The sequence below is a fragment of the Grus americana genome, chromosome 16 (assembly GCF_028858705.1).
Source record: "Grus americana isolate bGruAme1 chromosome 16, bGruAme1.mat, whole genome shotgun sequence".
Lineage (NCBI taxonomy): Eukaryota > Metazoa > Chordata > Aves > Gruiformes > Gruidae > Grus > Grus americana.
Window position 1 is genome coordinate 5,749,189 of NC_072867.1, and position 25,380 is coordinate 5,774,568.

Here is a 25,380-nt window from a genome sequence, read left to right on the forward strand (position 1 = left end):
GGGGCGGGGCCGGAGTGGCGGGCGGGGGAGCAGCGGGAGGAGCTCCGTCGCGAGGGGGTGCTGGCCTCGCGGTCGCGCGTGCGCTGTTTCTCCGCTCTTCGCGCTCCCTGAGGCGACGGGAGGCGGGCATGGCGGCGGCGGCCTTCCTGGCCCGTGGCAGCGGGGCGCCCAGGGGTGAGTGAGCCGGGCTCGGCCTCGCTCCGCCGCGGCTGCGAGGCGGGCTGCGGGGCACGCGAGGGGGCTGGGAAGGGGCCGCGGCCTGCGCGGGCGGCGGCGCCCCGATGCCCTTCAGGGCCTGAGGCGGGTCCCCTCAGCCGCGGCGGGGCGGTGCCGCCCATCAGCTGAGCCCTCGTCCCGCTGTGCCCCGGCTGCGGTCCCGGATCACGCGACCCCGGTGCCGGGGGAAAAGCGTACCCATCCGGGGAGCCCCCCCGCCGCGTTTCCCGGGTCCCGCCTGGAGGCGAACCCTCCTGGGTCGGTTTGAACCCTCTCCCCCGGGCGTGAAGGGAAACAACGGCGCTTAATTCCTTTATTTCCCTTCAGCGCTGGCCTTTGGGTGCCTCCGCCGACTGCACACAGTGTACCAGACAGCGGAGCTGCCGGAAACCCACCAGATGCTGCGTCAGACGTGCCGGGACTTCGCAGAAAAGGAGCTGATGCCTCTTGCAGCTCAGCTGGATAAGGAGCACCGCTTCCCGGCCGAGCAGGTGCGTGCTGCTCCCGCCGGAGCTGGGCAGGAGAGGGGCAACTGGCTCGTTCAGAGCCTGACTGCAGCTGTGCAGGACCACCTGGGCCTGAAGCAAAAAGTACATTAAGCTCTGGCTTAGTAGAAAGTTGAGGTTTAGACCAACTTCTGGCAGAGTTCTTTCAGTGTGGAGGTTGTAATGCCTACAGAGCGTTTTGAGCTCTTTACTTTTAATTGCGTCTTTTTCAGTTCTTTTACTGACTCTCCTGTGAGCTGTAATACAACTGACTTATAAAATAAATGAAATACTTTTATAGGTTGCACATAACCATAAAATGGCTTATAGTGAAGAAGTGTAGATGAGCTGAGTGCGTTTCAGATGATGAAGAGGTCAGGGGATAGGAGATGCATGTTGGTCATCCTCTGGGGCAGTGAAGAAACTGAGATTCCCATCAAACCTATGGCTTCTCCTGTGGAAAGCAGTCCAGACACAGCAGTACATTCTGTGCCATGTTGAGCAGACTAACTCACTTGTTTCGTTGCAATACAATACTAAGCTCCAGAAAAATATTTACTGCTATGTTAGCTGAAAGACTCCAAGCAAGCACAGTCCAGAGGCATGTGAGTTTTGTCATATGCCCCTCTTTATATTAAGGAGTACATAAGATAGCTAGGAAAGTCGTACTCACTCTAAGGAAGAAAAAGCTTTTCTTTTTACTTCACTGTTCTTACCTGAGAATTTTACATTTGATTTTGAGCCTGTTCACTTGAATGTGTAGGGGAAAATTCAAAATGCAAACTGTTTATTAAGATAAAGCAACATATGTAGAACTAGTTGCTGTCTTTTGTTCATCTTCTGGATTTGATGTGAAGGACTAGTGTTTTGGGTGCCCATAGAGGATGGAAAATATATTTGTTCAAAAATTTCTCCTGGGTCCTATTAAAGCAAGCAGGTGCTGGTAATACGCTTACTTCTGCAACACTAAAAGTTTGACAAGTTAAATATAAAAACAGAGGAAAGCTTGTGTTTTCTTTTGTATGTTGCCAAATGTTAACAAGAAAAATAGAGTGAGACCGTTGGTGCTCTGAAGAACTTACAGTTAAGAAACCAGGGGTCCAGCTGAGGAACTTGGGGTGGAATAATTTGGAATGTAACCAACAATTAAATTACTTGGGAAGCAAGACCTGGCTTTAACGGGAATGAAAAAATCACCTTCTTGCAAACTCTTTTGTGGGTCATTCATTCTGTAAAATTCTTTCTTTGTGCAGTCCTAGGCTGAAGCTCAGCAGACTCAAAGGTAAAGTTCTAATGATTTTTATCAGCCAGATTTTCCATTGAGAGCTTCCTACTGACAGGAGACATGTGAGGGGAAAAGCTTTGGTGGGAGGCTGAGGAAATGCTGGTGGGGTTGTATCTCCCTATTTCACCTTCAAAAGGCTCCCTCCTTCCTGTTACTGAAGAGAGCTCTGTAAATAAGCAAGAGCCTCGTCTTAGGCAGCAGTGACTGCGTACAGCTCTTGTGGAAGTCATTGGGACCTGGTGACACCAGTTTGTAGTCACATTCCCATTTTGCCAGGAGTTGTGTGAATTTTTTCCTCTGTGTGTGGCCCTGCTATGACCTGTCTTTATCTCCATGTGTCTGCATGTATTTGCTGGGACACTGGTGGTCCAGAGGATCTTACTTCTCCGTTCCTCATGTGCAGGTGAAGAAGATGGGTGGTTTAGGGCTGCTGGCTATGGATGTGCCAGAGGAGTATAAAGGAGCAGGCCTCGACTATCTGGCCTATTCCATTGCCGTGGAGGAGATCAGCAGGGGCTGCGCATCCACAGGCGTCATCGTCAGTGTTAATAATGTAAGTGTCTCAGGTTGTGTGTGAGGGACAGGCGTGGAACTGAGGCTGGCATCAGGGGAGTTACTGGAGAGAGGTGTATGGGAGAAATGAGATCTGTTCCTGGGGTGGGTTCTGGTGTGTTGGAGAGCCCTTAGACATTAGGGAGGTACTGGATTGCTTGTACCTTCAAGAGGTGCTAACTCAACTCTCCATTCTTAAAGTCCCTGTATTTAGGGCCGATACTCAAGTTTGGCTCTGAAGAACAGAAGCACAAGTGGATTGCTCCCTTCACCAGCGGGGATAAAATTGGATGTTTTGCCCTTAGTGAACCAGGTGATGTGACTGTTACTGTTCCTGTTGCAAAGAATGTGGGGTAGTTTCTTTAGTGAGGTTTAGGATGGACTTTAGGTCTGTCAAGGTGTAACAGTTTGCAGAAAGGTGGTTTATAGCAATTCTGTGTAAACGAAGTCTCAGAGTCCAAGGTATTAACTGCCATCCCCATGGTCCATGCTTGAACATTTTCATCCCCTCTCTGTGTGCAGAGCTTTGGAGATGAAGATGTGTTAGACACATGGGCCTTTCCCCTTCCTGTTTGGGTGTTCTGAGAGGGACACTGCCACTACTGCAGTTACAAGAGATGGCGTGAGCTGATGGGGAGGTGTGTGTGTGGGGGGGGGGGGTAGGTTTGCGCCTCAGGCTGCCACTGATAGTGCCTGACTGTTTGCTGGTGCCTTGCTCAGGAAACGGCAGTGACGCAGGTGCGGCATCTACAGTGGCACGCCTGGATGGTGATGAGTGGGTTCTGAATGGCACCAAGGCCTGGATCACCAATGCCTGGGATGCCTCGGCCACCGTGGTGTTTGCTACTACGGATAAATCCCTGAAACACAAGGTATGATCAGTGGGTCAGTCAGGAAGAAGGGCCAGGAGTAAGGGAGTTGTGTGGGAGAAGCACTTTGAAGATGCTCTGGGGACTCTATTTAGAGCCGTGCAGGCATTGAGCAGAGGAGGAGCTGATGCATGCTGGCTTTGTTCCGTCTCAGCTCCCCCCCCCCTTCTCCTCGGTACCTAGACATGTGCTTCTATGAAAAATGTTTGGAGGAACCTGTTGACAGCCAGGTAAGTGGGAAGTTGGCACCATTCCTAAGAGTTTGGGTCTTGTTGCAGGGCATTAGTGCGTTCCTGGTTCCCATGCCAACTGCTGGGCTGTCACTGGGAAAGAAAGAAGACAAGCTGGGAATCCGAGCCTCTTCCACTGCTAACCTGATATTTGAGGACTGCCGGATACCCAAAGCCAACCTCCTGGGGCAGCTGGGAATGGGCTTCAAAATTGCCATGGTAAGAAGTGAATTGTGGTGCAGCTGTGGGTATATAAAGCAGTAGTGCCCAAGCTTACCATTTTCAAAACCATTTTCATACTTAGGATCACTTTGGTGAGAACCACTAAAATAAGCTGTTCTGTGTAACATTAAGCAGTTGACCCCTCTTGCCAATGTGACAGAAATCATTCACAGAGCTTGATGAATCATTAATTTACCATAGATCCTTGATAGCACTTTTACTGTAGACTCAATGTGACAGTTGGCAGATGAAGGAATGCTGATGCCACTGAGGCGTTTTGTGAGCGGGGGTGGTGCATTTTAATTTTTCTTCTCTCCCAACCCTCTATTCCTCCAGTTTGTACCCATAGATAAAGCAAAACCACGGCATTTTCCTCTGCTAAATACTGTGGCAGAGGAAGGCTGTCCTGGAGGCACAGGACAACCTCTGGATAATGTCTAAAGGTGGATGAAATACGAGTTATGGCATGTGTGTGACTTCAGAGGAGCCAGGCAGCTGCAGAACAGCAGGTTCCCTGCAGTGATGCACTCCCCCATGGAAGTGTTTATTGCTCTCCTCTGTAGGGGCAAACCAGCATGTGTTGGCCTGACTTTTTGAAAAAGGCTGAGCTCCCTAGAGACCAGCCCATTCCATTATGTCCACAACTGAAAGAACCCATCACTCACCAACTACTTTTTTTTAAGACACTCAGCCAGGACTGAGAAGATGAAGCCTTTTTTTCACTGTGCTGTATGTTCTTCCTGTGCATAGTGAGGCAGGGAAGCAGTTAAAAGCCTAATGGGCAGGTGTTTGAGGTAAGTTGTGTTACTGACTTAATTCACTAGTCATTTTGAAAAATGCTTCAGTGTGTGTACTAATGATGAGGGCAAAGAAGAAAACTGACCAGATTTCCATTTTTCTTTTTATTTTTTTTCTTCCAGTTAAAGTAAAATCGGCTGCACAGTGAGCCAGAGATCTAGCTGAAGGGTTCCTTTCAGCCCGGCCAGAGCAGATGCTCCTTGTTGTGCTGTTTCCCTTATTTTGTACCCCCTCTTTTTTTTTTCTTTTTTTCTTTTTTTCTTTTTTTCTTTTTTTTTCTTTTTTCCTTTTTTCCCTTTTTTCCTTTTTTCCCTTTTTTTTTTTACCAGCTAACAAGAAGCAGTACCTCTCCTTTCTGCTTTCCTTCTTGAACCCCAGCTTCTCTTTGCAGTGCCCAGTAAATTTTATAGCTCTCTGTTTCTGCATAACTGGGAATAGTCTGAATCAAGGAGGTCTCTGATCCTTAGATGATACTAAGGCTATAGCAGCTTCCCAGCAAGAGTGGAAATACAAGTGTACTATTTTGATCAAGTATGACTTAACACGTATTTTGTGTCTTTTGCAGCAAACTCTGGATGCAGGAAGGATTGGTATCGCCTCACAGGCTCTTGGAATAGCACAGGCAGCTCTGGACTGCGCTGTGGATTATGCTGAAAAGAGAACGGCCTTTGGGTCACCCATCACAAAGCTACAGGCAGTGCAGGTATGAACTAGGTGGCCGGGCCAGTTCCAAACATTGCTGATGCTAGTGTAAAGGTCACGTGGGTTCTCAGGCAGGCAGCATATTTTGCACTGTCTGGGGTAAACAAGGTAATAATTTCTGTTTTCAAACATCATTAAAACTGATTGTTGGGATAGAGGTGCTCCTTTTCTAGCAATACTGGCCTCAGCAGTGGGAGACTTCTGGGTATGTATGTTCTTGTGTGGGCAGAGGCCACCTGGAACAAAGGCAGTGTTTGTCATTGCAGTTTAAGCTAGCAGATATGGCCATGGCCTTGGAGGGTGCGCGCTTACTGACCTGGAGAGCTGCTATGCTAAAAGACAATGGGAAGCCCTTCACAAAGGTAATTCCAACCTTCCATTTGTCTAGCAGTGACAGTGCTGGGCACAGGCTGAAGGCAAGAAAACCATGCTATGTACAGCATTGCTTGTTCAGTGCTTGCCCAGCCAGTGCTGTTGGTGTTTTACCCACCAGCAGCTATTGGACTGTGCTGTCAATGCTCAGGCAGCCTGCTGAGCTGGGTCCTGGTTTTAGCCAAGGGGAGAGGGGTGGCCACTGTCAGCTGGCACCAGTGATCAGGCCTGTCTCTGTGCACAGCTGATCTGTAAGTGTTCCAGTGCCTCGTGCAAATAAGGTGTTTCTTTTTGTGATAGCTGCACCCTCAATGATGTTTTCCTTCCCCAAAGGAAGCGGCGATGGCCAAGCTGGCTGCATCAGAAGCTGCAACGGCCATTGCTCATCAGGTAACTACTTCAGTTGAGATATCTGATACACAGCATGCTGAAAGGGAGTTTGTGTTGTCACACAAGTATTTGGGGAAAGTGGGATGGAATTTACTAGATTTTGTTTTTAAAGAAACAAACCAACCCACCTATATGGCTGAAGCTGGTTAGCACAGCCATCTTGCTGGATATTGATGCTAGCCTGTGGCAGCTCTGTTATGTCTTCCTGTGCCTGCTGCTGCCTAGGGCAGTGTCAAAGGTTTGAGCAGGCTCAGCAATGTGGGAGGGCATATAGGTGCACCACTCTGGACTAGGAACAAGTTTGAAACACAGTGAGCAGACGGAGCAGCACCTCCAATAAATGTAGACATTTAATTTCCCCTGTCCTTAATAAAGGTCTTAGTGAGCCATGTTCCGCTAACACATACCTCTGAAGCAATTCATTCTTTGTCTGGGACATCAGTATTGCTCTTACCCAGCTCAAATCTTGTTTATTCCTCTGCAAATGGGCTGCAGTCCATCTCCATCCCCACCCACCCTGTTAAGCTTGCAGTGGGCTTAGCTCTTTTGAAGGTGTCTATGCTCTGTAGAAAAATTAATTCCTTGACCCTGTCTCCTTTCTAACCTGCTGCCTTTGTTTCAGGCCATCCAGATCTTAGGTGGGATGGGTTATGTGACAGACATGCCAGCAGAACGCCATTACCGTGACGCTCGCATCACGGAGATCTATGAGGGGACCAGTGAGATCCAAAGACTGGTGATAGCAGGTCAATTGCTGAAGGCCTACCGTAGCTGAAGAAGTGGATTGGAGCAAGACACTGCCCCAAAGTGCTTTGTAACAGTGCACTACAGTGATCGAGTCTTGGCCCTCTTGAACGAGGCTAATGATGGAAGCTTTCCTCACCAATGAGTAACTGGCCCTCTTGTTAATACGTGCTGATTCTTCTTTGGACAAAGTATGGTGCATGGAAGGCCATATCTAGGTTTGTAAGGGATGTCTGTGAGTGCAGGAGGGTGAGGGAATCTCTCCTTGTAGGGGAGCGTAGGTCTTTTCTTAAACTGGAGTGTTGTTTTGGTCTGGTAGCAGCAAAATGACTTTGCTGTTCAGTGAAGTCAGCAGCTCTCCCTGTCCACTGAGGAGATGTGCAAGGATTTGTACGTGGTACTGGATAACCAGTGCCAAAGTTAGAGCCTGTTCCAGGCTGCAGGTTACTCTGCTTCTCCTGACTGGACATTAATGAATTTCAGGCATAGGATGCAGCTATATGCAAGTGCCTAACTGGACAGGCTGTGCTGAGGTGATCCTTGCAGCAGTGCACTTTTCCCTACTTCCAGACAGGAGGACACAGGTACCACCTATGCACAAAGGGCTCTTCCCACAGGCTGTGGTTGCTGTCTATGGAGATGTAAAAACAAAGGTCAGGAAAAAAAAAAAAACAAACACGCCACCACCAAACCACCCTCGACCTTGCCCAGCAGAGCCTAGCAGCCTGCTCACTCAGCCACTTAAGGATGTAGGTGTAAAAGCAAAGGACAGAAAAGCTGCAACAAAACAAACAACCAAACACACCCCCCCCGCCACCACCCCCAGCTCCCAAAGCTGCTTTTATTATACTGACAACTACTCAACAGGAAAGACTGTGCATGATGTGACAGTAACAGCCTTTAATCTCTACATGTTTTGGGCAACAACAAGGAAATGAACAGATGACATAGAAAAACCTTACCAGGAAGCTTTAGCAGCAGCACATATCCTCAATCAGTTATCTTTGGCAAGAAATTAACTTTTAGAAGATTCAACAGCCAAAAGAGAAGCTCTAAATTCAGGAGAAGAGGGAGAGGATTAAAACTGCAGCCTATATGGTTGGCCAAGTACACTTGAGGTAAAGGGTTATTTTCCTGTGGTGCCATTTAATTTGTGTGGAGAGAAAAACCAGCAGGATTCTATTATCCGTAAGAGAGCAGAGAAGACAAATAAAACCTGATTTTAAAGGACTACCAGTCCCTACTTTTTTTTTTTAAATGCAAATGTGAATTAATTTGGAATATTTTCTTCCCATCACAAGATAAACCACCAGTGCCTGCACACACCAGTTAGACCACTCCAAGGTGTAGCGGGTGTTCGCTAGTGCAGCCATCCCAGCAATACAAATACTCCCTTTGCAGGTCGCTAGAGGGCAACTGCATGTTGGGGCAAAGTCTTCAGGTCTTGAATTTCTTGCTGCTCTCACAAACCTATGGATTAACAGAAACAGAGCCAGGCAGTGCATTGAACAGGGTTTTTTTTTTTCTACTGGAAAACCATTCTAATGGCTGTGAATGTATTAGAAATTATGGAGGGCTTCTAGGAGTGAGAGACACTTTTCTAGCTTGATTTCAGCCCATATCGCCACTTTGATGATTGTGAAGGCTCATTTCTATGATTGTGTAGGAGAAAGTGATTTTATTTTACACTTAATTCTCCTTGCAGCCACTCAGCTATAGCAGGAGCTGTAGGGCTGCTTGCTGCAAGAAAGTGAGGAGTTTTACTGTTCAGGGCTCATCTTCACTGACCTCATGTGCTGAGGGACAGCTGACTCCCCAGTGACCCGGAGCAGTCAGTCATGCTGAGGCCATGCCTGTGCACTGTTTCCCCTCACTTCACCTAGCTGCATCTTAGATCTGCTTTACCATACTGTCAGCACTTTCAGACTCCTCCTCTTCCACATCACGCCTCCTTCGTTGACCAACTCTAAATGATTGCAGCTTCTTGTCTCCGGAGCAGAGTGAAATTGCCCCTGGACCTGCACCGTGGCTGACCTAAGGGGGGGCAATAGTGATGAACACCTCGGCTGACAGAGAACACACCTGAAGAACCTACTAGCTAGATGTACCAAATCCCCTGCGGGCCTTCTGCAGAGAATATGGGGGTGCAACATCGAGTAATTGCCTGTTCTTGGGGAGAATTGCTGCTGCACCCATGACCAGAGCCAGCTTTTAGGAATGCCTGGATCATGCACTGCGTGCCTCATTAACAAGCTTCTTGCTAGTTCTGACATCAGTACAACAGCTGACCTGGCTAACACCTGCATACTTGATGCTAACTTGCTGAGTGCTGCAACTCTGACATCATCTGTATTAATTACACTGCACATCAAATTACAGAAAGGGTGGAGCTGGTCAAAAATCACTGGTCTAGGAACATCTTAAGATACTCTATTAGTGGTCCCTTTTGTTATTACCTAAAAACATGCTTTGAGGGTGCAAAGGCTCTCAAACAAAAGCTTCCTTGCTGCCACAGAGCTCTGAGAGCAAAGAGCTGGCTTTTTGCAGAACAAGATACTAAGAGCTTACTCCTTGCTGCTGCAAGCTGAGAGACTTTTAGCTGTAATGCATGGGTGTCTGCTCATCAGGGTTGTTACAGAAGAGAACTGCTGAAAGCACAAAACACAAACAAGTTTTGCAGGATTTAAATAGGGAGCTCTTACCACAAGCCACCCCCAGACAGCACTAATCCGGCAAGGCGTGGGGAGGGCTGGGCTTTCTTTTGAGAAAGGGGTCTTTTTACAGGTGAAGCAAAAAGTTTTTAATCAGTTTACAAATTCAGCTAACATTGCAAAGTTCGGAGCACCGAGATGGGAAAATCAGGTCATACATAAGTTAGAGGTGGGAAAGGAGACAAGTCACAGCTACATTTTTCAAGGACATTGTGGTTTTTGCCCCACAATGCTCTGAGTGTACATGAAACTGGTTACAAGGCAGACTACTAGGAATGAAGTGGGGGAGCCTTGGAAGTTTACAGCTGGAGATGGAAAAACACCAGTTTAAGAACAGTTTCCAGGGCAGGAGAACTGGTCAAATGAAAGCAGCAGGTCTGTCTAGTGTTTCCTGCTCCAGGAGTTCCTCACTAGAATCCTTTCCTTGGAAACACAGCTACTGTATTGAGGAGTTACTTCCCCTCACCCCCCCTTGGATTTGATATATTTCATATCATATATAAAGCTCACAATCTCTTCATGTGAGCTCCCAACAGACTAAAGGAAGAGATGAGCTGTTCTGGGCAGTCATCATTAAATACACACAGGTGAGAAATACTTAACTCTTCCTGGGGAGCACATCCTTCATAGCCTGTCCCCCACCAAGACTGAGGAGCTGCCTGGATCCCCTTCTGAAGCACCTACTTTCCTTTGAGCACAACAGGATGGGGCTCACTTCTCAATTTCACACAATTTAAACAAAAAAACCAAACAAACCAGAAGCACCATCTCAGCCTTCCAAGTTAAAGCAGTGTATAAAATGTTTTACAGGAATCAGCTGAAATTGCTGTAGTATTGCTTTCACATCAGAATACTGTCTCCTCTACTAGTCTTTTCTGACAGTATTATCTATAAGAAAAATAGGACAAGTTATTTTGATTTTAAATTAAATTTTGTTTTGCCTCAGCTCAGAGCCCTCATTATACACACAGACCTGGCAGCAGACACACATTCAGGTTTTGTATGGATCTTGGAAAGCATGAAAAATACCACATTTGAAAGACATCCTCAAGTTAAAAAAGCAAAGTACCTATAAGAATAACAGGAAGAAGAAATGGAATAGAGATAAGAAAATGTGACAGTATTGTAACATGAATGAAAATGCAGTTTGCTACTGTTTAGCTAAAAATTAATTTCAAATTCCACTCACTACTTGTACAAAAAGAAAACCACTTGGGAGCCTTCACTCCAATTCCCCCTCCAAGAGGGTCAGTACCGAGTGGGAGAAGCCACCCAACCATCCGTATGTATTTCCTAATTGCCTCAATGATTTCTTTCCCTTCTCTCACAGAACATACTGTACTTCCAATAGGAAATGTTCATCTCAGCAAAAAGCTGCTGAATGTCACAGGATTAAAACCACAGCACCGGCCACCCTGATGTGCTCCTGAGCCTCTGCAGGCAGCACGGTACGGCCCCACAGCCGGGCTGGGCACAGATTTGACAGGTTGCTCCCAACAGGCCGATACAGACAGAATGACCAGCTTGCATTTCTGATATACTTTACCCATACTGGCTGGCCAGACAACCCCAGGTCATTTCTGAACTCATCATGTTTACAAGACTAAGTGTGACCTTAGGGAAATTTCAAAACGCAAACTAAAATTTCTAAGCTGACTATAAAAGACAAAGACACAGCAGAAAACTTGACTCCAGAACTGTTAACAGGTTTGTACATTACAATTCTGGTCCATGTCCTAACAACTTTGCTATAAAAATTTCAGTCTATCACCTTTTTTTGCCAGTATCCTTTTACGTTCCTACAAAAAGGCTTATGTTAGTCAAACAACTATTAAAATATTTTTTCTGACAACTTTTCAGAAGAAAGGCCAGGTGGGTTTGGCAATCTCACTGCAGGACTTTGTGTCAAGTAGTTTACTAAGGAGTTCAATAAAATGTTAAAGCAAGAAGGCATGAACAACCGTACCAGACCCCACACGGAAGCCTAGGCCCTTGCTGGCCTCCGGAAATCCAAACGACCCAAAGAAGCTTGTACGGTTTCATCCCATTTCATCCTCAGGCTGAGAAGATGCACAGTTGGCCAGACTGAAGAAACAAGGACAAAAGTGTGTCTATGCAGAGAGGGCCCAGCAGCTGAGTAGCGAGGTAGGAATTTGCTTCTAATCCCCCCAAATGCTGAGGTTGTTCTAGACGGGAGAGCTGTGGGACAAAGCTTTGCAGCTTTAACTTACTCAAACTAGGAGAATGCTTTTTCACTCTGCAAGTAGGGAAACAGTTATGCTTCAGTTAACCTCTGCAAAGCACCAAAATCCTTTTCCCACAGGTGGCGGCTGCTGTTCCAGCATAGGGGCAGCAAATGCCCTTCAGTCCAGTTTTGCTCACTTGGCAGGTGCAAGCTTCTGCCAGCGGAGCGGGGCAGTCTGCTCAGTGCAGCGGGCACTACCTGTGGGTTCAAAAACAAAGTGTTGCAGTTACAGCTCAGTCTCTTGGTGCAAGTCAGAAGATTGCACAGTGTGCAGGAGGGCAATATAGCTTAAAAAGGAAGGCCAGGATTTTTCTGGAAAGCTAAATTCTTCTTAAGCATTTGTCAATTAGCACTTCTAGAACTTTTTCCAGAATGCTTTTTAAGTGTAGAAAATCATTCATAGGTGCGCTTTCCTGGCAGGGACTAACAAATGCTACTGCAGAACACAGACTGACCTTTTAATTCCAGAGGCAGGAGGGAACTCCTGAGAAGCTGAAAGCACCTGAGATGTGCATTGCTATCAGATGGGTGGAAGGGCAGGGAAGACAAAGCAGTAGCAAATGATCTAAAGATGTTATTCCACTGCTTGGAACCGTGGCGGGGGGGAGGGAGAGAAGTGTCTCTTTTCTCTGAATATCCTCATCAATATTTTATTCACCTGAAGTTGTAGCTGAAAACCAATGTGTGTAGCTGAAAACCAATGGCTTTCTTTTGTCCCAAGCTGACTACAAGTCTGGGACTTAACAGCTGCTATGAACTGTAAAAGCAGATTTTTAGTTAAAAACTGTTTACTTCATTAAAATGTGACAGTTACCCAGTGATGAGCACTGCAGGCACATGCTACAGGAAATGTTTTCATCAAAGTGAAAGATAGGAATTGGGGGTTATGGTGGTGGGGGGATATTAATAAAGTCACAACATCCCCCCTGCACCCACACTTAAAAAAAATCTTACAGCCCCCTGCCCCTGAAGGGTCTGCTGCTTCTTACCTGTGTCAGAGATCTGTTAGAGCCAGCTTGGAGGCTAGCAGCCCTGTCAGTCCCTCTGCCTGCGAGCAGTGGCAGACCTGCCCGAGAACAGAGGAAGAAGTTGATTAATGACAATACAAAATAACGGGACAAAAACCACACTAAATATGCTCTTGTAACATCTGACAGAGCAGAAAGGATCACACGTTTCACTGAAGCATCCTTACCTGTTGTAACGGAACCGTACCCCAAAGTAATGTTACTGGTCAGGTTTGTTCTTAAACATTCCTGTTTTCCTTCTGGTCAGCTAACAGTTATCAGCATCTCTCCCGCTAACAAGAGCTACGAGCCTTTGGGAGAGTTCCCCAAACCCAATTTGGCAGAGTATTTTAAAGGACAAAAGTTCTAGTTACCTCAGGGAAGCCTTTCAGTCAAAAAAATAGAACTGGAACTGCTGGTTCAAAGAAAAATAATAAAATCCACATTTTAACAGTCTACAGGTACAAAGCAGTCAACACACAAACTCCAACCAGTCACAACAGTAAAGGACAGTTTTCTTTTTGTTTTTTCCTTTTTTTTTTCTTTAAGGGGCAGGGGCATGGAAAAAGTACAGCACACTAATGAAACAAAATGCAAAAAATACAAAAAAATAGAAAATAGAAAAAATGTATTTACAAGTGATACATTACTATGATCAGAAAGCACAAAGACAATTGCTGCTATAATACATGCACTGGGTCAACTACTAAAAACCTGCAAGGGAGCTGTTTGTAAAAAAAGAAAATAAAAAAAGAAAAAAAAAAAAAAAGACACCCCCACCCCCTCCCCCCTCAAACGAACAGGGTTGGGTTTGAACTTTTTTCTTCCCTAGTTTGCTACATTGATCAAAATCAAATATCCCCTAAAGTCCATGAGTACAATCAGTACAAATACTACACTTGGTTTTAAATTGCAGGTTCAGTTGTAGGAGGGGGGAAAAGAACAGCAGCTCATTGTAGGTCCATATACAAGAAAGCCATAGTAAACTGCTCTACATGCTAAAAATTACAGCAAGCCCCTGTCTGCTACATAGCATGATCTTAGCAGGTTTTCCTTTTTATTTATTCATATATATATCTATATGTGTGTATATATATATGTATAAAAATCGTGCCCTTTTTCACTGCAACATGACATCTGGGTGGAAATGTAACTTGTTACAACAAATTTTTATATGTATACTGCAAGAAGTCACTCAATGTCTGTGGATTTAATAAGTAACCTCACACCACAGGAAATATTTAATAAATCAAAAAAAACCAAAAAACCAAAAACCAGTATTGTGACAGAAGACTTTCTGTCTCAGTTCTCTTCAAAACCGAAGTCCAGCAGGAAACTGGTCCCAATGTACACGAGGGGTTCTCTGAAGAAGGTTTAGTTTGCTTAACCGTTTTTTCTTTTAGTGTTCACAAGTTTTTGAACGACCTCAAGCCGTTTTCAGTTCCAAGTCTGTCTCTTCCTCTCTCACAAAGGTAATAGTCTGGTACTAATCCATCTGAGTGAGGAAAAGAGGAAAAGTGGCTGCAGTTGCACAAAGGGTCCCTAATTCCACATCTGCAGGGAGATACGGAGTCACATGGAGCTCCAAGATTTCAGGTTTTTTTTCTTTTCCTCCTTTTAATACAAAGTCCTTTCAAACAAGTCCCGTAATTGGTACCTTCCCAAGTACCAGCCAGTCCAGCTTTAGGAGATGACAAAGCCACAAGTTAAAGGACAAAGGCAGAAGTTCAGGTCACTTTCTATCTGTTCCATCATACTTCCAGGAAACGGGAGCTGCTGGACTTGGAGTGGAAAGGCTCAGACCACATGCGACGTAGATCGCCCTAGGCAGGAAAACAGCAGAAGGACCGTGCCCTCAGAAACTTTAAAGTACACCCAGAATTCAGATTTTAAAACGCGTATGTAATTGCAAGCATCCTTTAAAGCAAATTATTCTTTTCCCCTTTTGCAAATTACAATAAAGACAGTAAAAAATAAATCTTTTCCCTGTCAGGCTAGAACATCTTATTTTGGGGGCAGATCTACTGAAAATGAGTTTCTGATGGGAAGGAAGTATTTATGCAGGTGAAAAATTCTGCCCTTTTCCTATGCTCCACTCTGCAGAGTGCGAGATGTGTGTTTCAACAACAGCCCTGTAACAGGAAAGGTTATGCTTTAAAATTTCAGTTCCAAACAGGTGACTGGAAAGAGGTAAACAAGGATCTGCCCCTCCAGTCTCTGTTCTACCTTTGTGCACATATTCTTTCATGACCAGCTGGGCAAGGACAAATTCACTTATTTAATTAAATCAGCATTTAATACTTCAGAATTTAGTTAGTTTATAATTACTGGTACTTTATGTAGATAAATTATTTTCTATTTCAGGAACTCGTCTCTGTTAGTCCTCCAAAATGAAGATTCACCCCAGCAGCAGCGGTACCTTAGTTCTGGGTCGGGGCAGTTAAGGACACGCCATCCTCACGAGAACTGCTGCCCAGTGCAAGAACACTGAACCTGCTTCCAGCTGACCCCCAGAGCTTCCTGCTGCAAAGATATCATCCTGTCTTACCTTTAAATAGGCCATGGTGAGGAGCGGCAATAAAGTAAACGGTACCAAATAGAGCAGGGCAGGCTGGGCTGCCCGGTGAATACGAGAAGCTACTGTTGCAGTTAATAGACCTGTAAAAGAAAAAAGTGACTATGAAATCTTTAGGTTGTATATGGATGTTCTCATTGTTTCATCCACGTATGGCTCCCTTCCCCACCATTTTAAGAGACAGGCTATGGAAAAGTTAATTAGCTGTGATTCACTTTCCCCCAATACATTTGAAACAAACAAAACAGTGAAAAATTATTCTGTTTTAATATTAGGCTGTGTTTAATATTAGGCTGTATTGAGTCACTTGCTCCAGTTTTGAATCTTGAAGACTAAGCTAAAAATAACTCAAACAAAATGCAGTGAAAGGCAAAGGAGAGGCTGTTGAAGGCACCACGCTGAAGCGCTACTCCCGTGCTGGTACCTCTTGCGACTGTCAGCCTGAGGCCCCTAGCCAGAGAGGAAGGGCTGTAGGCACCAGGAATGACTTTCCTGGACACTTGCCCAAAGGGAACACAGGGGGGAAAGAGGAGGCGAGGGACAAGGAAGGCTATTGGTAGGAAATGATCTTCCCGTTTCATCCTCAGAAGAGCTGCAGGAGGTCAGGATATGCACACACTTGGCCTGACCTTAGGGGGAAAAAAACCCCAACCTATTTTATGTTACGGAGGAGAGGGATGGCTGCATCAAATGATAAACAGCATTCCAGTTGTTGACTACTTACGATTTTTCCATATGTGCTAAAATGTCACGGAATCATAAGCATTAACAGTAGAATACAAAAATACAGGAATTACCTAGATGTACTCTTGCACACCATAGCCTATCTAGAAATTCCCATATTCTTCCCATATCCCAGGTATGAGCTATGACAGCTTCTATGCTAGTAAAGCAAAGTATAAAAAAGTTGCTAACAAAAATACACTGATAATCTGTTGCATCCTATAAATAAAATACAACACCTCCCCCCCAAAAAAAAACCTTAAGGAGACTGTAGAAGGGTTTTTCTCCCTAGACCATGCCAATGAAACCCAAAGAGAGGAGGACTAAAAGAGAACATAACCAAGCCTTCTCTCAAAGCCTCTTTATACTTGCTTTCATCATCTTTTAAACCTACTACAATAATCCCACTTCTGCTCACTAAGCAGCTATCCATATTAAACTAATTACTCACCTACAAAATATCCAATAAGTGTGCAGTGAAAGTAAGAGACCTTCTGCATACGTCCAGAGATGTTCCCTGGTCCTGGGGCGCCACAGGAATCGCTGTTGGCTTGCTTTTTGTAGTTATCGTAACGCAGGACAAAGCAGAGCAGAAGACCTGGCATCACAATATCTCCAATCCCCAACATAGAGAAGTGGCTGCCTGTGGAACTGGAGAGCAACTGAAGTTGGGTTCATGCCTAAGGCACAACGTGACAAGCTCAAGACTTGTCCAGTTTGGTTTTGAGCTTCATTTTGCACATCCCTTCTTTCTACCAGCAAACTTTTATGTCGTAGAAGCTAAATGCTCACTACTGAGTCTGCTACCACCTCAGCTCAGTTTTAAATACTCATTTTGACAGTAATGACACGTTGCTCCAAAACAGTTTATTTCTACCAGTAGTGTTTAAGCTGCTTTTGCTCTTAACTCGCTCAATGAAACAGATCCATCAACTCAGTATTTCAATCATCTCTCTTGTAAGTGTCAGTGGGAGCTGACAATTTTATCAAACTGTTTGGATTAACATTGATAGACAGTGCACCTTCATTCCCATGTCCACAGATCACCTCTAATACAAGGCAATGAGTCAATTTATGGACTTCTCAGGTCTTTGGCCTCATCCAGACAAAACATGTAGAAAACTATGGTCTCACCAGATTCCCAGAAAAGAGCCAATTACTAAGTAGATTAAGAACTAAAATTGCCCATTATCTTAAATCCAAGATATTTTTCATTAAAATGAAGCCAAATTAAATTATCACAGAGTTGACAAAATGAACAATTTTGTTTTTATCATTGCAGACAATCGACTCCTAATCTCTGTAATTTCAGCATCCCAACATCTAATGAAACGAGTAAATATGCCGACATATTGCATAACTGCTGACGCATTGGAATCTACTGCCCCACCAGGCCTATGCATATCTAGTTCAGAACCCGAGACACCACAGAACCCCTGCAGTAGAGAGATGTGGAATAATCTCCCTCCCAGCACTTACCCAGTAAGCCATCCTTGCTTAGATCAGTTTCTAACGCCCTTCCCAACCACTTGCAATTATGCAGTAATCAAGACTATTCTGATGTTATAATAAACCTCAGCTCTTTTGCTTTTAAGCATTAAGTCATAAATCCTACAATAGCAGTCACTAAACTGTAGAACTCACACATATGTCAAAAAGCGTATCCTGTTCTGAACAGGCTGCCTTTTAACCTAATTAGGATCATTTCTGCATGCTATGAGACAGCAAATGCAAAGTGTCCAACCCTGATGACTCACAATATACATTTTTATCATGAAGAGGGAGTGACTAAACAGGGAACTAACTTGATATTTTCCAATAGAATTAGTGCTACTAAAAAGTATGGGGCAGGAAAACTTCTCTAATTTAACATAGTAAAAGAACTGCTGATTTTACCTTGGAAATACAAGTTTACCAGGCAGCGACAGACGGGGAACATCTCTACCCACATTTGGTCCCAGGTGAAGTTTCCGGGATAAAACATCAAGGGGATTATCAGCTGGTTGTGTGGCCACTTTCACCATAACATTGCTGTTAAAGATGTAGGCAGAAAAAAAGACCTACAGAGCAAGGAAATCATCAGAAATTACAAACTGCAATTATATAGCAGCTCAAAGCTGCATGTATTTTTGCTTTCCTTATTCAAGAAAAGAAAGCGTATTGTCCATATTTTCCATATACATATGTTGTATGATGATAAAAGGCAAAATGTATTTAAAAAATTCAGATCAAGTTTTTTTTTTTTTTACACTATTAATCCTCAAGAATAACTGGAATATACTTTCTGATAGCAAGATATCAATATCTTGAGATTCTTTGGCAAAGGATCTGTGTGGACTAGAAGTCCAGGTAGTCCTGGGCTACAAAGGCAGGTAACTGGATACTGAAAATACGTGAAAGCTTGAAAGCAGAGAAGAGGTAAGTTCAGTGCTCAGTCATAAATAGAACGATGCAACACTTGTTTCAAACAGGCTCTTACACTACAGCTCATTGCACTGGGAAACTGACTGGCTGCCAGAGCTGTCAGCAAGCGCTTCCCTGGATCAGTGCTCAGTGTTATGCAAAGGTAAAACAAGATCCTTTCACTTTTACAAAATATATTCTGTCAGGTTTCTTGTAAAAGTGCAGTAACATTTTATGCCAACCTTACTGGCTGTAAATCAGTTTGCAGATTTCACTGCTAATCAGAAATTGGCATGTGCGTACTGTGCAAGCGTGGATAAGGCTTTGTGTTTACTTGGAAATGCTTGTTCTGATCTTCCGCCAGGCTTTCAAAATTTGAGGTCCAATTTTTTTTATATAAATAATATGCCAAAGTTGAAATATTCTAATCATGTTTCTGCTTTTGTCAACTAATTAGCGAGGAAATCATTCTGTATCCTGCTGCAGACTTTAATGTCTCAGAATGGAGCAATGAAGCTGATCTTCTGGCTTTGCCAGATTTCATCAACTTCATACTAGTACATTTCATGTAAAAAATGGCCCAAGGCCAATTACAAATCCAAAGGATAAAAACAGTTTTAGCAAAACCAAACAAAACACTTACCCAAAAGACATCATAAATTAGTAACCCAGAAAGTAGCAAGCAGGAAACCTTCAGGCTCGGCAGCCGAACAAAGGCTATCATTGCAACACACAGGCCCATAGCCAGAGCTACAAAATGCAAGCACATAATTAGTTCATTAAAAATAGCAAAACAAACAAAAAACCCCAACCCCAAGCCAATACCTCCCCCCAAAAAACACCCCAAAGAAGCCTCTGCACCTGTGCAGCACTGCATGCACTAGATGACTGTCTACTATTTCAGATAGTGAAATTCTTCTTACCAGAGTTAAGGAAAGTTGAAACACATTCAGTAGCCAACTGCGAACACACCCCCAGGGAAGCAGAAGCCCCTCTGCAGGCACAACTGCCCATTCCAGTCAACTTCCACTACCCACCACAAAGAAATGTTTCCATGTCTTGTGTCCTAGAAACTCTGTTTCCCGCATAAAACACTGACTTTTCAGTTAAAACCAGAAGCAACAAAACTACTTTGAATTCTTTGTGCCCCAAACATAACCCTCTACTTTTACACTATTAGGAGGTTTTCTAGTAAATGCATAAAATAAATAAAATTCTTGACTCTTAATTCAGAAATAGCATGGTTATGTGACATGTTAGAACATGATATGACAAAAAAACCCCACTCAGATCTTCTGCTTGTGCAAGATTGTGTAACACTGACTATCACATATTATTGTTCAGATATACAGGGATTTCCCAATAACACAAATCTATGTGAAAGCCTACCTACCAATGGGGAAAAAAAAATGGGCAAGTCTTTTCCTAACCCGTCTCCCAAGGGTGAGTTTTCAGCCAGATCAACAGGATGAACAACATGCCGCAGGCTCAGATGTTAGTTCTGTGTCAAGGGGAATTTTGTCAGGATAGAAAACTAAGATGTTGCACTAAAAATATCCCAGTCTTCACATTTGTGTGATTTTCTGCTTCTTAAGGTCTAGCCTTAGCTACCAAAGACCTTCAGCTTCGACAACTGAATATATTTGAACTGGTTATAAGCAAATCCCTAAAGAGACACTTAAAAAAATAATTAAAAAAACTTAAAAAGTAAATCAACTTTCACCTATGATATCAGTATACTTACAAGGAATAATGGGGCCCTGTTGGGACCAGATTTCACTGAAGTATGCAGACATTGGTAAACAAAATGTATTTGTCTAACATGACACAGAATTTGTAAAAAGTTACAATCCTGTTTTGACCAACTGGAACTGCAAGGAAAAGTGATTCATCACATATATGCCCACCAGCACAACTTGAGTAGGCCAAAATGTAGAAGTTAACATTCAGATTCTCTACGCTATAATTATGCAACTGTACAACTACCTTATGCTTGCATTTCACCTGAAAGATGCAGAGTTCTTCCATCAAAACACTAAGGAAACATTTCCATACAGCTTCAGGGGAGAAAAGCACTACTGAACGCCTGCCAGCGTGGCTGCTTGCGGTGCCCAGGGGTTGCATCCCAGCAATGACTTTGGCAATCCCACCTTATCTTTTGAGAATTGACACGCGTAGCACAACAGTAACTGTCACGGCTGCCAGTCTTAACAAAGTAATGGGATTACTCAGATAAAAACGTACCCTAAATCATGCTGCATAACTGTAACTAGCTATGAAATGTAAGCAAATTATTGAGGTTTAAAGAATCTGACATAGCAAAGCAGCGAGAAAACGAACTGCATTCAGTAATTCAATATAGCCTTGAGTTACAGACTTCCTCTGGCAGAACAGCAAATACAAGGGAACAGCCTGTCTCAAATCAAAGAGGTTTCTCTAAAGCTAATGTTAATAATAGCTCAAGCAAGCCTATATTTAGGAGAGGATTTCCAGGTTATAATTAACGAGAAGTGGAACTATTTTAACCAGTGTGAAGTTTTATCTATTGTTCGCACACTCTACTTCTCTATTGCTGAAATGAACACAGGCACACGCGCAACTCACTTTCATCAAACTACGCAAATATTGGGTAGAAAAGGAGATGGAAAAAAGTCCGTTAGATGACAGTGAAATACACATGCTAATAATTATGCAGTTTTGCAACTGCTTTAAGAAATATTGGTAAATTTAAAAAACAGAAGGGAAGCAAGAATGCCCAAGAGCAAGTACGAGCAATATGGGCCAAAGTGCAGTCAAACCACCAACAGGCTTCTCTAAATGGAAGCCAGCTTCCTTTTCCAACAAAAAATCCAGAAATTGCATGAGAAACAAAGGCATCCATACCCAAGCTCAGGGATAGTGCCAACAAACTATATAAGGCAGATCTCCATTGAAATATACTCCATATCATTAAAAACAACAAGAAAAAAACCCCCAAAACCCAAAGCGAAGGGAAGGGAAGGAAAGGAAGGGAAGGAAAGGAAGGGAAGGAAAGGAAGGGAAGGAAAGGAAGGGAAGGAAAGGAAGGGAAGGAAAGGAAGGGAAGGAAAGGAAGGGAAGGAAAGGAAGGGAAGGAAAGGAAGGGAAGGAAAGGAAGGGAAGGAAAGGAAGGGAAGGAAAGGAAGGGAAGGAAAGGAAGGGAAGGAAAGGAAGGGAAGGAAAGGAAGGGAAGGAAAGGAAGGGAAGGAAAGGAAGGGAAGGAAAGGAAGGGAAGGAAAGGAAGGGAAGGGAAGGAAGGGAAGGAAGGAAGGGAAGGAAGGAAGGGAAGGAAGGAAGGGAAGGAAGGAAGGGAAGGAAGGAAGGGAAGGAAGGAAGGGAAGGAAGGGAAGGAAGGAAGGAAGGAAGGGAAGGAAGGAAGGAAGGAAGGAAGGGAAGGAAGGAAGGGAAGGAAGGAAGGGAAGGAAGGAAGGGAAGGAAGGAAGGGAAGGAAGGGAAGGAAGGAAGGAAGGGAAGGAAGGAAGGAAGGGAAGGAAGGAAGGAAGGGAAGGAAGGAAGGAAGGGAAGGAAGGAAGGAAGGGAAGGAAGGAAGGAAGGGAAGGAAGGAAGGAAGGGAAGGAAGGAAGGAAGGGAAGGAAGGAAGGAAGGGAAGGAAGGAAGGAAGGGAAGGAAGGAAGGAAGGGAAGGAAGGAAGGAAGGGAAGGAAGGAAGGAAGGAAGGGAAGGAAGGAAGGAAGGGAAGGAAGGAAGGGAAGGAAGGAAGGAAGGGAAGGAAGGAAGGAAGGGAGGGAAGGAAGGAAGGAAGGGAAGGAAGGAAGGAAGGGAAGGAAGGAAGGGAAGGAAGGAAGGAAGGGAAGGAAGGAAGGAAGGGAAGGAAGGGAGGAAGGAAGGAAGGGAGGAAGGAAGGAAGGAAGGGAAGGAAGGAAGGGAAGGAAGGAAGGGAAGGAAGGAAGGGAAGGAAGGAAGGGAAGGAAGGAAGGGAAGGAAGGAAGGGAAGGAAGGAAGGGAAGGAAGGAAGGGAAGGAAGGAAGGGAAGGAAGGAAGGGAAGGAAGGAAGGGAAGGAAGGAAGGGAAGGAAGGAAGGGAAGGAAGGAAGGGAAGGAAGGAAGGGAAGGAAGGAAGGGAAGGAAGGAAGGGAAGGAAGGAAGGGAAGGAAGGAAGGGAAGGAAGGAAGGGAAGGAAGGAAGGGAAGGAAGGAAGGGAAGGAAGGAAGGGAAGGAAGGAAGGGAAGGAAGGAAGGGAAGGAAGGAAGGGAAGGAAGGAAGGGAAGGAAGGAAGGGAAGGAAGGAAGGGAAGGAAGGAAGGGAAGGAAGGAAGGGAAGGAAGGGAGGGAAGGAAGGAAGGGAAGGAAGGAAGGGAAGGAAGGAAGGGAAGGAAGGAAGGGAAGGAAGGAAGGGAAGGAAGGAAGGTATGGAAGGAAGGGAAGGAAGGAAGGGAAGGAAGGAAGGGAAGGAAGGAAGGGAAGGAAGGAAGGGAAGGAAGGAAGGGAAGGAAGGAAGGGAAGGAAGGAAGGGAAGGAAGGAAGGGAAGGAAGGAAGGGAAGGAAGGAAGGGAAGGAAGGAAGGGAAGGAAGGAAGGGAAGGAAGGAAGGGAAGGAAGGAAGGGAAGGAAGGAAGGGAAGGAAGGAAGGGAAGGAAGGAAGGGAAGGAAGGAAGGGAAGGAAGGAAGGGAAGGAAGGAAGGGAAGGAAGGAAGGGAAGGAAGGAAGGGAAGGAAGGAAGGGAAGGAAGGAAGGGAAGGAAGGAAGGGATGGAAGGAAGGGAAGGAAGGAAGGGAAGGAAGGAAGGGAAGGAAGGAAGGGAAGGAAGGAAGGGAAGGAAGGAAGGGAAGGAAGGAAGGGAAGGAAGGAAGGGAAGGAAGGAAGGGAAGGAAGGAAGGGAAGGAAGGAAGGGAAGGAAGGAAGGGAAGGAAGGAAGGGAAGGAAGGAAGGGAAGGAAGGAAGGGAAGGAAGGAAGGGAAGGAAGGAAGGGAAGGAAGGAAGGGAAGGAAGGAAGGGAAGGAAGGAAGGGAAGGAAGGAAGGGAAGGAAGGAAGGGAAGGAAGGAAGGGAAGGAAGGAAGGGAAGGAAGGAAGGGAAGGAAGGAAGGGAAGGAAGGAAGGGAAGGAAGGAAGGGAAGGAAGGAAGGGAAGGAAGGAAGGGAAGGAAGGAAGGGAAGGAAGGAAGGGAAGGAAGGAAGGGAAGGAAGGAAGGGAAGGAAGGAAGGGAAGGAAGGAAGGGAAGGAAGGAAGGGAAGGAAGGAAGGGAAGGAAGGAAGGGAAGGAAGGAAGGGAAGGAAGGAAGGGAGAAACCAATCAATCATGGAGATGTTGGTGGCACGGTGTCTGGTTTACAAAGCATTATACAAGCTGGCAAGGCTTAAACTTCCCCTACAGGCCACCAGTTGACCTTTGGAAGAAACAGGTACTGAAGTTCAGATCTAATCACATTCCTATAAAACTCTCAAAGTGTATTTACAGAGTGGGAATAAGAACACATATCATGAAGTAGCCTCTGCCCGACTGCCGCAGCAGTTATGGTCTCTGGCAGTTCCTGGGTTACCCGTGACTGTTCGGTTCACTCTGTAGCTATAGATAGACACTGCGTACATCTACGGCACTCCCATTGTACATCTCAGCTATGTCCACTATTTAGGAAAGCTTTTAAGCAGGCTTTACCAGGGCACAGTGACCATCCTTGATTATTCTATCAAACAATCTGGTCTGAGAAATGAGCAATTCAAGTATGTACATGCCAGAACGACCCCCTGGAGACCATATCTGCTCATTCTCTCCTGTAAATATGTCCCTCAGTTTTAGAAACAGTTCAATCAAGTACTGTGCAGACAGGGGAATTGTAGTATTTGAGCAATAAAAACTGTTCTGGCAGGATTTTGTGAGGACTGGAAATTACCATGAAGTAATTCCCCTCCTTTTTTACTCAGTTCTAAAGCAGAAATACTCTTCCATAAAGAGAGAGTCAACTGCACAACAACAAACCATACATACAAAAATCGAGGTGCACTGTTAAGAACAAACGCCTGCCCCACTTCTCCCTCCAGCCACCGGCCCAGGCAATGTGAAGCATGTTCACAACATCTGTTTCATTTTCTGCCGACAGCGAAACAGAAGATCATCACCGCTTGTCCAGGGAGGAGGAGTTAGATCACAGCACACCCAGCAGCTGGCAGCCACTGCCTTGAAGACGAGCAAGTGCTCCACTTGCATAAATTACCGAGCAGTTCTTATTGCCCACGGTTCCCTCCAAACAAGATTCACTGGGGGTCTCAAATTCAGTTATGAGAAGAAAAGGGTAAAAGGCAGAGATGATGTGATCCCACTTGCAGCAGGACCGTATGAGGAGTAAAACTGCAGAGTCTGTTTCCCTGATGAAGGCCAATAAATGCTGTTCCCTGTTCAATGTCACAGATGAACGTTGATTTAATTGGATTTGAACAAAAGACAGGAAGCTTACCTATATAGTGCAAGCTCTCTTAATATAAACTAGATAAAATACTCCAAAGCTAGACAGTATCAACACAATTCAGTAAATCATAAACAACCACCAAGAGAAATAAAACCCAGAAACCAGTAGTTCAGTACTCTGCAGATTAATTACCTCAAAGCCCACTATTTCAGACTGAAGTGCTCACAAAAATAGCTCTTTTTAAGTAAATGCTTCTGTTGCTATCTCAGTGTAGACAAGTCTTTTCAGATTTTGTGAAAAATCCACACTTGACACTCCATTTAGCTTTGTAGCTGCCACAGATCAAAAGCACCCTTGATTTCACTCTGCTTAACACAAAACAAACTTCATCTGCATTTTTTCATTTAGTATCTGGGTATTTTAAAAGGTATTCCATAACATACAACAAGTGGAACTTTTAAATGCAGCAAAAAGC

General features: G+C 44.6%; 2 protein-coding genes across 9 annotated transcripts in view; one reads left to right on the plus strand and one right to left on the minus strand.

Moving 5' to 3' along the window:
- Nucleotides 1-50: 50 nt before the first annotated feature.
- ACADS (acyl-CoA dehydrogenase short chain) lies at nucleotides 51-8,096 on the plus strand. Of its 2 annotated transcripts, XM_054844633.1 has the most exons (10): nucleotides 51-174; nucleotides 544-707; nucleotides 2,390-2,539; nucleotides 2,740-2,851; nucleotides 3,259-3,410; nucleotides 3,686-3,856; nucleotides 5,223-5,360; nucleotides 5,626-5,721; nucleotides 6,065-6,121; nucleotides 6,744-8,096. In XM_054844633.1, exons 1-10 carry the CDS (start codon nucleotides 129-131, stop codon nucleotides 6,894-6,896), a joined length of 1,239 nt encoding a protein of 412 aa, XP_054700608.1. In that variant the 5' UTR covers nucleotides 51-128; the 3' UTR covers nucleotides 6,897-8,096. The 2 variants fall into 2 exon arrangements, with proteins under 2 accessions (XP_054700608.1, XP_054700609.1); XM_054844634.1 differs by lacking the exon at nucleotides 6,744-8,096 and having other exon boundaries at nucleotides 6,032-6,121.
- Nucleotides 8,097-11,560: 3,464 nt separating this feature from the next.
- Nucleotides 11,561-25,380, minus strand: part of SPPL3 (signal peptide peptidase like 3) — a 62,186-nt gene continuing 48,366 nt past the window's right edge. For 2 of the 7 annotated variants that reach the window (XM_054844640.1, XM_054844638.1), the window contains 4 exons: nucleotides 19,173-19,279; nucleotides 18,023-18,186; nucleotides 16,578-16,777; nucleotides 14,664-15,486 (listed from right to left, as the gene is read on the minus strand). In XM_054844640.1, the coding sequence (XP_054700615.1) occupies nucleotides 15,269-15,486; nucleotides 16,578-16,777; nucleotides 18,023-18,186; nucleotides 19,173-19,279 (689 nt within the window). In that variant the 3' untranslated portion in view covers nucleotides 14,664-15,268. The other 5 variants (XM_054844636.1, XM_054844637.1, XR_008579553.1 and 2 more) reach the window with 4 other exon arrangements.